This window comes from Leucoraja erinacea, chromosome 28 (assembly GCF_028641065.1).
Source record: "Leucoraja erinacea ecotype New England chromosome 28, Leri_hhj_1, whole genome shotgun sequence".
Taxonomy (NCBI): domain Eukaryota; kingdom Metazoa; phylum Chordata; class Chondrichthyes; order Rajiformes; family Rajidae; genus Leucoraja; species Leucoraja erinaceus.
In genome coordinates, this window is record NC_073404.1 from 30914997 (window position 1) to 30928003 (window position 13007).

Here is a 13007-nt window from a genome sequence, read left to right on the forward strand (position 1 = left end):
TTGAACAAATACCATTTTTGTTCAAATTAGGCTCGTGTCCATTAACATTTGTAATCTTTCCTATTCTGTTTCCGGCGGATAGAGGTGCTGCCTCACAGCACCAGAGACCCGGGTTCAATCCTGACCTTGGGTGCTGTCTATGTGGAGTTTGCATGTTCTCCCTATAACCGCCTGGATTTCCACCAGGTGCTCCGGTTTCCTCCCACATCCCAAAAGACGAGTGGGTTTATAGTTTAATTGTCGATCTGTAAATTGCCCTTGTGTGTAGGGAGTGGATGAGAAAGTGGGATAACATAGAACTAATTTGAACAGGTTGTCGGTGTGGTCTCGGCGGGCCGAATGGCATCTTTCCATGCTGCAGCTTTCAATCGATCAGCGCCTGGTACTTTGATGTTGGAGTTTTGCCATTCAGCTCCTAGAACAGAATCTCATAATTCTGGGATGAATTCCAATCCTAAAACATCTTATCTGCCAGCTGTACACATGTAGAGCACACTGAATACAGTTCCTGAGGGCTTAAGGGAATGAATAGAAGATGGATTGGATCTGGACCCTTCTTCTGTCAGATTGGAGTAGGGGGGAGAAAACTGGGAGCGGGGCAAGTGATAGGTAGATATAGGTGAGCGGAGGGGTGAGTGGGAGATACGTGGAGTTACGACCTTTGTCATTATCTCCACCCAGACTGAAGAAGGGCCCTGACCCAAAACCTCACCTGTCCATTCCTTCCTCAGATGCCCCACTGAATTTCCTCCAGCATGTTGTATTTTGTGCCAGATTCTGACACCTGCAGTTCCTTGTGTCTCCAATGTAGAAACATGCTTAAGAAACTCCTAGGTAGACAACAGTGCTGGAGAAACTCAGTGGGTGCAGCAGCATCTATGGAGCGAAGGAAATAGGCAACTTTTCGGGCCGAAACCCCTCGGGTTTCGACCCGAAAAGTTGCCTATTTCCTTCGCTCCATAGATGCTGCTGCACCCGCTGAGTTTCTCCAGCACTTTTGTCTACCTTCGATTTCCCAGCATCTGCAGTTCCTTCTTAAACACTTAAAAAAACTCCCTGCGTTTTCTTTAGTGTGATGAGATTTTTACTGTTAGTGATGTCGAAAGTAGGAGGTATTCAAATTAAGGTGTTTGCGTTGTTTAATTGACTTTCATTAACTTTTTATAGATTTTATAAAAGTTAATTTATAGAAATTAATCCTGATTGCCACACTGGCGGAAGATAATTCAGATTCAGAAAACTTTATTGTCTGTCATAACAGAAAATCTTCTTTGACGTGGCTCAACATACAGACAGGACAATGTACTGATAAGCAGTCATACAGCACAGATTTCTGCGACCACACACAGTGTGTATCGATCTTAAAAGCCAATATAAAGATTAAAAACTGTAAAAATAGACAAGATAAAAGTTGTGGATACGTGTAAAGTGACAATGCGTCAGGGTTAATTTGTCCATTGTTCATTTTTTATTTAAGCTGTTTATGGCAATGGGTATGAATGAGTTTTTGTGGATGTTTTTCTTGGATAGGGGGACTTTATATCAGCGGCCTGATGGCAGAAGTTGGAAAGACTTGTGCAGGGGGTGGGTGGGATCCTGTGTAATGAGATTGGCTTTCCTTTTAACTGCCTGGGTGTGGAGTACTGATAATTGATTTTGAGTTTTGCCAGTTATTTGTTATAATATTGATGTTTTAAGAATCCAATTATCTTGTCTTTCTGCAGGAAAATCTGGCATCCTTATCTTTCAGCAAGAAGTCTTCCTTAACCAGGTCCCAGTCTTTAAATGTCATTTCTGTGAAAGAAATAGTGACGGGGATAGAGTCCAACCAGAATACTGGTGTGTTGCAGACAAAGGCAGAGAATGTCACCAGTGTCCAGAGCCAAATGCCAAAGAGGAATACAGTTCATGAACTATCTGCAGATTTCCACTGGCCTTCTGAAAACGGCATTGCTGCAAACAAAATTGGTGCAAGCAAGTCTTTAGTTGACGACGGTGAGGTCAAGCAAAATGGCGGTCTTTGGGTAAACGTACCTGTCGAGAGCTGTGATGATTGCCAGGGGGCAACTTTGGAGAAGTCTGGGCAGGATGAGCTCTTGGGCCACCAGCAGGTTGCTAAATGGTGCCCTGGGTCAGTGAGACGTGCGACCAAGGAGTTTGAGGAGCGACTGAAGCAAGAGCACGAACAACAGCCGTGTGTGGCCACAGCGTTGCCCACGCGCAAACCTTCTCGTGCCGACGGGGACGCGGCTGGTGACGCCGCGGTGACCAGCAAGAGCGGCGAGGTCTCTCCTGAAGCCTGCTTGTTGCCGGATAGAGAACAGGGAAGTATCACTATCGGATGCAATGAGCTTCTGAATCCAGAACCAGCCCCGGAGATGCTGTCCAATGTGATCGGGCTCCCACTGCAACCCAAAGTAGACCAATTGCAGACTGCGCCTGGCTCTGTGAGCGCTGTAGAACACAGGGTGGTCCATGCTTTTGAAACTTTAGAGGGTTTTGATTCATACGCCCAGCTTCCGAAGAAAATTGAGATAATTGAATATACCCATATATTTAAATCAGCAACTCCGCAAGTAGGCATGGATGATAAGAGAGACGAAAAGATGAAGCGTGAATCTCCAGCAACAGAAAGTGACCTTGCCATACTTTCTATCACTGAAGATGAATCTCCAGCCAAGGAAAATGAAGATACCAGCAAGTCTCCCGGCGATCTACAGATGGTAGAGGTTCCTTCCACCGATGCTCAGCCACAGCCGCATCTCTGGCCATTATTGGATCCTGCAGGTTTAGCCCCACAAGACAGTGCAGAAAGTGAAGCCATGACCTTGCCGATTGCTAGTCCTTTGGGTGAGATAACCCACGTCCCATCAGAATGTGAGGTTGCTGCATTTGACCATCACAGTGCCCACTTGCCAGTAGACGGATGCCCAACCCCAGTCCTCCACCTGGGAGGTGTCACCCTGTCAAGTACGGATACCGACGCAGAAATCCCTGATGAGGAAACTTGCCATTTGGAGCTTCAAGATGTCAGCCAAGGAATGGCACGTTTACAAAGCACAGATGTCGGCTGCACAATACTCACCCCTGACGATTTAGAACGCAGCTTCAGCAGGTTTGACCAGAGTGTCCGAGAGATGCAGAAGATGCTAAGTTTCTCGTACCTTGATCACAATCTTCCGCACCGCTGCAGCAATGACAGTCTAAACCACCTGAGTGGTCCCCTGGCGTGTGGGAGCCAGCAGGCGGAGGAGATTGGAGCAAAGATAAGACGAGCTGGTCTCACGACACCGTCTCAGATGAAGCGGTCAGCATCGATCGCCAAGCTGGGTTGCCTCGAACTCTCCACGGATGAGTTATGCAAGACCATGGATCCGACCACGGCACTCCAAGCACTTTGTGATTGCGGGCAAGACCCAGCGTGGACTGTGGGAAGGACAGGGGAGGTGAGAACGGGGTGCGCTGGGGAAGAGGAGCCCAACAAAAAGAAGTGTGTTTCCCTCTCCGTCCTCCACGACGGGCAGACGGAGCAAGGTGAAAGATCTGAGAGCAAAGCTGCGGAGAATCCTCCAATACAACATGCCAAAGACAGCGAGCCTGCCCCTCATGGTTTAGTGAGAGCAAGGCCCAACCTTTCCCAGCTGGAGCCTTCTGACACAGACCCACCTTGTCTCACATCATTGACACCCTCAAAGCCTCATCACAACCATCACAGAAATCATCCGTTAAAGCAAATCAAATCAGCCGGTGGGAGGAAGTGGACTGCAAGTCCTCTGTATAACACCATGTAACTCTTGTCGGTTTCTGGACAAGAGGCAGATGGGTTTATTCAGAAGGAACATGCACTTTACAATTTGTTTTCTATATGTGAAATGCGTGTTTTATTTTGTGACGACTGCATGTGAACCTTGGGCTTTCTGTAGTTGGTTTTGATTTGAAATTGTCCTGTTTAAACCCATTGTTAAAGAGCGCACCAACCAACACAGATCAAGTTTGTGATTCACAAGCCCCCTCGAAACCAAAATCAGGGAAACGCTGCTCTTTGTGAAACATTTCATATTGTACAAACTTAACGTCACTTTTGTAACTTTTGCATTGCTTACCGTTCATAATGTGTTTGGACTGAATTCCCTGATGCCCGTCAGAAGGAAAACATGAGTGCAGCTGATCCTTCGGCCCATGCCATTCTCTCGCTTGTCGTGCAGGGAATGATGGAAGGCACCAACGCACGCACGCACGCCACATACACACACACACACACACGCACACGCACACACACACACACACACGCACGCACGCACACACACACACACGCACACACGCACGCACACACACACACACACACACACACACACACACACACACACACACACACACACACATTGCGCAAGGTCACCTCCATTACCGATCTATTCCCTGCTGGCTGGCTTTCACACACACTGTTGGATGCATCATTTTAACCTACGCAACGTGCTGAAAATGTTCAGAGTGAAATTGGTTTACATATGTTTTGTCAGTTTGTATTTTCCCTGTAAGATGGTCTGCTTTCAGGGTGAATGTGAATTATTACTTGAACTCTGCACTGAGCGATTCCTCAGCCCCTCCATATCAGTGTCTGGAGGAGTCCTCCTTGCAACTGGCATCTGCTCTTTATTACTCTGTGTACCCTGTCTGGTTTGCAGGCAGACGTAAATGCACCTGAACCATAACGGAGTCACTTTTCAAAAGTGCTATATCCTTCAAAGATGCTCCCTTTTCATTCATTTTATAAATTGCTGATTTGGATTTATTTTTTTTGCATTTTTGTTAAAAGACGTTTGTTCCTGTTTAATAAAACAACTTTCCCCTCTTTCCTGCTCCTTCCCACTTCTTGCTTGAAAGAACAATTTGATAAAGACTAAATTATTTAATTTAACTGGAATTATCTTTGTTCCAGCCTAATAAAATTCAACAGGTGGTTTCCCCTCTTCTCTCCCCACCCTTTTCTTGCTTGAGAGCACACTTTGATACGGATTAAATGATTACATGAAACTGGAATTAATTGCAATCTGCTATCTATTTCAATGTGGTGGGTTGTCAGGATCGCCCGCCATCCTCGTATCTGCACACCTCCGTGCCGTGAAGAATAATATCGGTGATACCCAAACTCCAGGTTGTACTGGAAACTTGTGGCCAACAAGCTGAAGATGTCAGTAATATTCTTGTAATTATTTTCTCTCCCGTCATTCTCACCGTAGCTCGTGGACGTTCTCTGCCATATCCAGAGTGCACAGTTCTTTGAATAACTGCAAGGATTTTTGTGCTGTGTGTGTGTGTGTGTGAGAACAAACGCCTGGTTTTAAAACGGTGACACCCAAACTATACCGGACATCTGTTGCTGTTAGGAATGTGGTCTGGGTTAGCTGGAAATAAGCATCTTTTTTACAAATTGAACAGTAAACTACTGGCACTGACCAAGCAGAAATGTTGTTATAAGATTCAGCAAATGGTCATCATCATGAGAAATGATTATTATGGGGGGGAAATGGAAAAGTCTAAAACAAGATTTGGAACATTAATTAAGAATATATTTGCTATAGTCATAGTCTAAATTATAAAGTAGAATTTCACATTGTTATTATAACTAGTGTTCTTGTCTAGTCCCGTGAAATTGTATTTGGGCAAATGGGCAATTCATACATTTCTTAAACATGCAAAAAGATTCTCCCCGTCCAACTTCCCATGTCTAGAAACACTACTGCAACTTTCTTGGAGGAACAGTGCTGGGTTCAATCTCTTCCCACTGTATAGGGCAGGTTTATAGTGCTCTCATCACTCCCTGTGTCTCTGTAGTGCGAGTGTGGATTCCTGTATCCCTTATTCTCCCTGCCCCAGTCCTCTGCTGCTTTAATGTGTACGAAGGAACTGCAGATGCTGGTTAAAACTGAAGATGGACACAAAACGCTGGAGTAACAGCGGGTCAGGCAGCATCTCTGGAGAGGAGGAGTGATGAGAGATGCTACCTATCCCGCTGTGTTACTCCAGCTTTCTGTGTCTATCGCTGCTGTTGTAACATGCTGAGCCTTGTAACCTTATTCACACCCGCCTGTTGGTCTGTTTAGGCTGCTGGTCTGTTTGACTTCACAATCCCTGCAGTTAGGAAACTAAAAAAAAAATAGCTGGGATGTTCAGGATTGGGCTGTTCCGGATTGGAATTGCTGTAGGCCTTAATTCAGTTGTAACCTTCAAAAACATAGCCTCAATGTATACGATATGATTTTTAATAAAATCACCATCTGCCCATGCCTGTAGCAATACTGCATTGTCCACTTTTCATTTAATGACCGCCCCTATTGTAAATTGTTCAGGATTGGGCTGTAACGTTTGAATTCCTGTACGTCCTAGTTCAGTCGTAACTTTCAAGAACGTAGCTGGGATGTTCACGATAAGCTTTGTATGTAAGATCTCCCCGTGCCTGTAGTAATATTGCATTGCCCACTGTCCATTTAACCGACGCCCCCCCATTGTAAATAAAAGGGAGAGTTGACGACTTTGTGTATCTTGCCTGGAACATGTGAAATAGTGTAGCTGACGGGCTAGGCGGGAAACCATTAAACATAGATGTCACCAGTCTCTGGACCTCTGCTGTTGCAAAGTTACTTTTGAAGCCACTGCTGTTAACAACTTTGAAAGGGCATTTTTGTACAAAGTGAGTCTTTTATAACTGGGATCATTATTGTTTACATTGTGAATATTTGAGCTGTACATTTTCTGAATTTGTAGATGCAGCCAGTGTGCTCCTGCCTTGGCATTCGCTTTTCATTCATTGGTTTGTAATTGTCAAACTGATTTTTACACTTTTTTTAAAACCAATGTACATTACGTGACTGCATGTGTCATATGGGGGGGGGGTGGGGGGGGTGAGGCTGCGGGAGAAGCTTCATTCTTAATAGTTTTTGTAAGATGGGAGCGAGTACCACCGTTTTTTAAAATCGGGTGGTACGTTTGCATTAGCCTTATATATTGCCACCGTACCATATAAATGTGACATTCACAGTAAAGGACATATGGCACAAGACAAGACAGTGCCTTCTGATGAATTAGGATTACACCACACTTGAGGTAGATCTGTTAGCGACGTGTGACATTGGGGTTTTATTCCACAGCCTCTGTCGCTAACACTGTGTGGTTCCCAATTGGGTGAGTTCTCACATGAAGTTTGATCAGTCCACCTGGCCAGAGGCAGTGTGTGGCCCTGGGCCCACTCTTCATGTTAGACTGTTACTGGACGCTGTTTCTCATGATGGCGAACCCCGCTGTACAAATGGATTTTTATTGCGAGTGTGCTCAGTTGCTTAATGTGAAGTAATGCACTGTTGTATTAAGTACAATGTTCTTGTTACAAAATTAATAAATTTTTATTTTGGAGAATGGTATTTTTTGGAATACATGGATAGTTAGAGATGTAAAATTGCAAATGGAAGCACTATACGGCCATTCAATTAATATATAAAACAGGAAGATTTAACACTTTGGTAATAATCATATTTCATAGAAACATAGAAAATAGGTGCAGGAGTAGGCCATTCAGCCCTTCGAACCTGCACCGCCATTCAATATGATCATGGCTGATCATCCAACTCAGTATCCTGTACCTGCCTTCTCTCCATACCCCCTGATCCCGTTAGCCACAAGGGCCACATCTAACTCCCTCTTAAATATAGCCAATGAACTGTGGCCTGAACTACCTTGTGTGGCAGAGAATTCCACAGATTCACCTCTCTGCGTGAAAAATGTTTTCCTCGTCTCGGTCCTAAAAGACTTCCCCCTTATCCTTAAACTGTGACCCCTTGTCCTGGACTTCCCCAACATCGGGAACAATCTTCCTGCATCTAGCCTGTCCAACCCCTTAAGAATGTTGTAAGTTTCTATAAGATCCCCCCTCAATCTTCTAAATTCTAGCGAGTACAAGCCGAGTCTATCCAGTCTTTCTTCATATGAAAGGCCTGACATCCCAGGAATCAGTCTGGTGAACCTTCTCTGCACTCCCTCTATGGCAAGAATGTCTTTCCTCAGATTTGGAGACCAAAACTGTACGCAATACTCCAGGTGTGGTTTCACCAAGACCCTGTACAACTGCAGTAGAACCTCCTTGCTCCTATACTCAAATCCTTTTGCTATGAATGCTAACATATCATTTGCTTTTTTCACTGCCTGCTGCACCTGCTTGCCTACTTTCAATGACTGGTGTACCATGACACCCAGGTCTCGTTGCATCTCCCCTTTTCCTAATCGGCCACCATTTAGATAATAGTCTACTTTCCTGTTTTTGCCACCAAAGTGGATAACCTCACATTTATCCACATTACACTGCATCTGCCATGCATTTGCCCACTCACCCAGCCTATCCAAGTCACCTTGCAGCCTCCTAGCATCCTCCTCACAGCTAACACTGCCCCCCAGCTTCGTGTCATCGGCAAGATGTCATTTTGCTTTGTTAATGTTACACTTCAGGCTCTTTTTTAATTCCAGTTCAGTTAGTTTATTGTCACGTGTGTCAAAGAACAATTAAAAGCTTCTGTTGCGTGCTAACCAGTCAGTGGAAAGACAATACATGATTACAATCGATCCATTTACAGTGTACAGATAGATAACTTGTTTTTCTTCAAGACAGCAAGGGATCGGAATAGAGGGTAGACAAAAGTTGCCTATTTCCTTTGCTCCATAGATTTCCTTTGCTCCATAGATGCTGCTGCACCCGCTGAGTTTCTCCAGCACTTTTGTCTACCTTCGATTTTCCAGCATCTGCAGTTCCTTCTTAAACAAGGGATTGGAATACCCTACCAGCCAGCATCAGGGATCTCCAAAACATCAACACATACAAAGATGCAACTCCAAAAGTATCGACTAGCATGTCCGACACCATCATAGTGCTGAGTGATTCTCTACCTAGAGCTGTCCAGCGTATTACATCCAGATCTAGGTACATAATAAGGGAATAATGGTTAAACCAGCAATGTCTAATCAAGGATAGTTCGAGGGTCATCAATGATAATAGAATTATAGACTTGCAGAGCTGAGCAGCACGGAAACAGGCCATTCAGCCCACCTTGTGCATGCTTTCACACCTCTGCATCAGTTATAATGTTGTAAACATGAAACAAGCCCTTCGGCCCACCTTGTCCATATCAACCAAATTGCCATTCTTGGCTGGTTCCATTTGCCCGTAGCCCTCTAAAACCTTTCTATCCAAATATCAGCGTGAATATCTTTGGAAAAGTCATAATTATATCCGCTTTTACAGCTTCCTCTGGCAGCTCGTTCCAGATACCGACTGCACGCTAAGTGGAATAAGTTGAGTTTAGTTTATTGTCACGTGTACCGAGGTACAGTGAAAAGCTTTTGTTGCATGCTGACCGGTTAGCAGGAAGACAATCCATGATTACAATCGAGCCGTCCGAGTTGTGTACAGATACATGATAAAGGGAATCATGTTTAGTGCAAGGTAAAGTCCGATCTCTGCTAGTCCAAAAGTCTCCAATGAGGTAGATAATAGTTCAGAACCGCTCTCTAGTAGTTGGTAGGATGGTTCAGTTGCCTGATAACTTGCCCCTGAAGTTTCTCATCATTCTCTCTCCTCTCACCTAAAGCTGATGCCCTCTAGCTTTAGAATTCTCTACCTTGGGGGGGGGGGGGGGGGGGGGGGGGGGGGGGGGGGGGGGGGAGAATTAGTATATTCGGCCCATCGAGTCTACCCCACCATTCACTCATGGCTGATCTATCTCTCCCTCCTAACCCCATCCTCCTGCCTTCTCCACATAACCCCTGACACCTGTACTAATCTATCTGCTTTAAAAATATCCATTGACTTGGCCTCCACAGCCTTCTGTGGCAAAGAATTCCACAGATTCACCACCCTCTGACTAAAGAAATTCCTCTTCATCTCCTTTCTAAAGGAACGTTCTCTTCAGATTGTATTTGCCTTCCTTACTAACACTCGCACGTGCAAATTAACCCTTGGGGAACTCTGCACCAGCATTCCCATGTTCCTTTGTGGAATCATCCTCTCCACATCCCGTCTACCTCCTATTATCCGGCTCCTCCATTCATCTGGACAAAATTACGAGAAAGCACTTAAAATCCCCCCGGAAATGTGGTGCCCAGGCCGGGTGAGATGGCCGATCTCATCGAAACAGAAAAATAGGTGCAGGAGTAGGCCATTCGGCCCTTCGAGCCAGCACCACCGTTCAATATGATCATGGCTGATCATCCAAAATCAGTGCCCTGTTCCTGCTTTTCCACCATATCTCTTGATTCCGTTAGCCCTAAGAGCTTTATCTAACTCCCTTGAAAACATCCAGTGACTTGGCCTCCACTGCCTTCTGTGGCAGAGAATTCCACAGATTCACCAACCCTGCGTGAGGAAGGTTTTCCTCATCTCAGTCCTATATGGCCAACCCCTTATTTTTAAACTGTGAGCCCCTGGTTCTGGACTTCCCCAACATCGGGAATGTTTTTCTTGCATCTAGCTTGTCCAATCCTTTAAGAATTTTATATGTTTCTATAAGATATCCTCTCATCCTTCAAAATTCCAGTGAATACAAGCCTAGTCGACCCATTCTTTCAGCATATGTCAGTCCTGTCATCCCGGGAATTAACCTAGTGAACCTACGCTGCACTCCCTCAATAGCAAGAATGTCCTTCCTCAAATTAGGAGACCAAAATTGCACACAATACTCCAGGTGCAGTCTCACCAGGGCCCTGCGCAACTGCAGTAGGACCTTGCTTCTAAACTCAAATCCTCTTGCAATGAAGGCTAGCATGCCATTAGCTTTCTTCACTGCCTGCTGTACCTGCATGCTTACTTTCAGTGACTGACATACAAGCACACATAGGTCTCGTTGCACCTCCCTTTTCCTAATCTGACACCATTCAGATCATAATCTGCCTTCCTGTTCTTGCCACCAAAGTGAATAACCTCACATTTATCCACATTATACTGCATCTGCCACGCATCTGCCCACTCACCCAACCTGACCAGGTCACCCTGCAGCCTCATAGCATCCTCCTCGCAACTCACATTTCCACCCAACTTTGTGTCATCTGCAAACTTGGATGTCACATTTAATTCCCACTAAATCGTTAATATATATTGTAAATAATGGGTCAATAGACAATAGGTGCAGGAGCAGGCCATTCGGCCATTCAATGTGATCATGGCTGATCATCCCCAATCAGTACCCCGTTGCTGCCTTCTCCCCATATCCCCTGACTCCGCTATTTTTAAGATCCCTGTCTAGCTCCCTCTTGAAAGTATCCAGAGAACCGGCCTCCAACCGGTCCCAACACCGAGCCTTGCGGCACCCACTAGTCACTGCCTGCCATTCTGAAAAGGACCCATTAATTCCTGCTCTTTGCTTCTTGTCTGCCAACCAGTTCTCTATCCATGTCGATACCCTCCCCCCAATAACATGTGCTCTAATGTTGCACACTAGTCTCTTGTCCTCCTCAGCACAGCTACCAATTTGGTTGGCCCAATCTATATGTAGATTGAAGTCAGGCATGATAACTGCGCATGGGTATTTCCGCGGCTGATTGGCGGGTGGACTCTGCCCTCTGCGGCCGAGGCTCATGAACTCTGACCTTGCCGGAGCCGGCAGATACGTTCCCATGGCCGATTTTGCGGCCGGTATCTCGGCCCCTCCCCTTGGCGGTCAAGGCGGAACGATCCGGTACCGTTGGACTCGTCACGGAACCCCGAGTAATATAGGAGCGACCATCCTCTCACCAACAAATTTGAATAATAAAAATTATAATAAAAATCCAATTATACATAACACAATAAGAACATGGAAACAAATAAAACAGACTTTAAAATTAAGAAACCTATCTCTTTTAATACCAATAGTCAATAATCCATCGTTTAAACCATCAATCATAGACAAATCATTTATACAATGGGAAAGAATGGGAATTAAAACGCTCGAAGATCTGTATGAATTAGGGAATCTATTATCATTTCAACAACTACAACTGAAATATAATTTGAAAAATAACCAATATTTTAAATATCTTCAAATTTGTGATTATCTGAAAAAACACACAAAAAACTATCATAAGATGCCTTCCGACTTATTGGATGAAGCAATGAAGACCAAGGCGGAATCAGCTAATTTAATATCGTACTTATATAATATCATTTTAAACATAGAAATACCCACAACAGATGGAATTAGAAAAGATTGGGAACAAGAATTAGCTATAAAAATCTCAAAAGAGACCTGGGATAATCATTTACTACAGGTGCATAAATGTTCGATCAACGTACGGCATACGCTCATCCAATTTAAAACATTACATAGATTATATTATTCAAAAACTAAATTAAATAAAATCTTCCCTAATGTTTCACCAATCTGTGATAAATGCCTATGCCAAGAAGCTACCATAGCGCACTCTTTTGTTTTTTGTACAAAAATCCAAAAATTCTGGTATGAAATATTTGATATTTTTTCGAAATTGATCAAAATAAAACTGGTACCAAAACCAGAATGGATTATCTTCGGAATATCGGAAGATAACCCTGAATTAAACGTGTTTCAGAAGAATTTATTTAATTACGGGCTAATAATGGGAAAAAAGCTTATACTTAAATTCTGGAAAAATGCGCCGACACCAACAATAAAAATGTGGATATCAAATATGTTTGAAACATTACATCTGGAAGAGATGAGATTCCTCCTAGCAGGTAAAGCAGACCAATTTCAAAAGACGTGGTCTATGTTTCTGGACCTATTACAAGCATGAGGTGCAATAGTAACCTAAAGAAAAAAAAAAACAAATATATAAATAAGCGGAATCAGGACCTGGTAACGGGAGGTAAAACAGACTTGGTTGGTAGTCCCCTTTCTGCGGAGTTTAATGTTATAATAGAGCGATTGTTTCTACTTTCTCTTTCTCTCTTTTCTAAGGTCTATTTTCTCACTTTACTTCCTTCTCTAACTTCTTTCCTAAGGGGCTTTCTTTTC

General features: G+C 44.1%; 1 protein-coding gene across 3 annotated transcripts in view; it reads left to right on the top strand.

Annotated features, from left to right (window-relative positions):
* ssh2a (slingshot protein phosphatase 2a) overlaps nucleotides 1-6885 on the top strand; it is a 123283-nt gene extending 116398 nt beyond the window's left edge. For all 3 annotated transcript variants that reach the window (XM_055658165.1, XM_055658163.1, XM_055658164.1), the window contains one exon: nucleotides 1725-6885. In XM_055658165.1, the coding sequence (XP_055514140.1) occupies nucleotides 1725-3791 (2067 nt within the window). In that variant the 3' untranslated portion in view covers nucleotides 3792-6885. The remainder of the gene's footprint in view (nucleotides 1-1724) is intronic.
* The last annotated feature ends 6122 nt before the right edge of the window (nucleotides 6886-13007 follow it).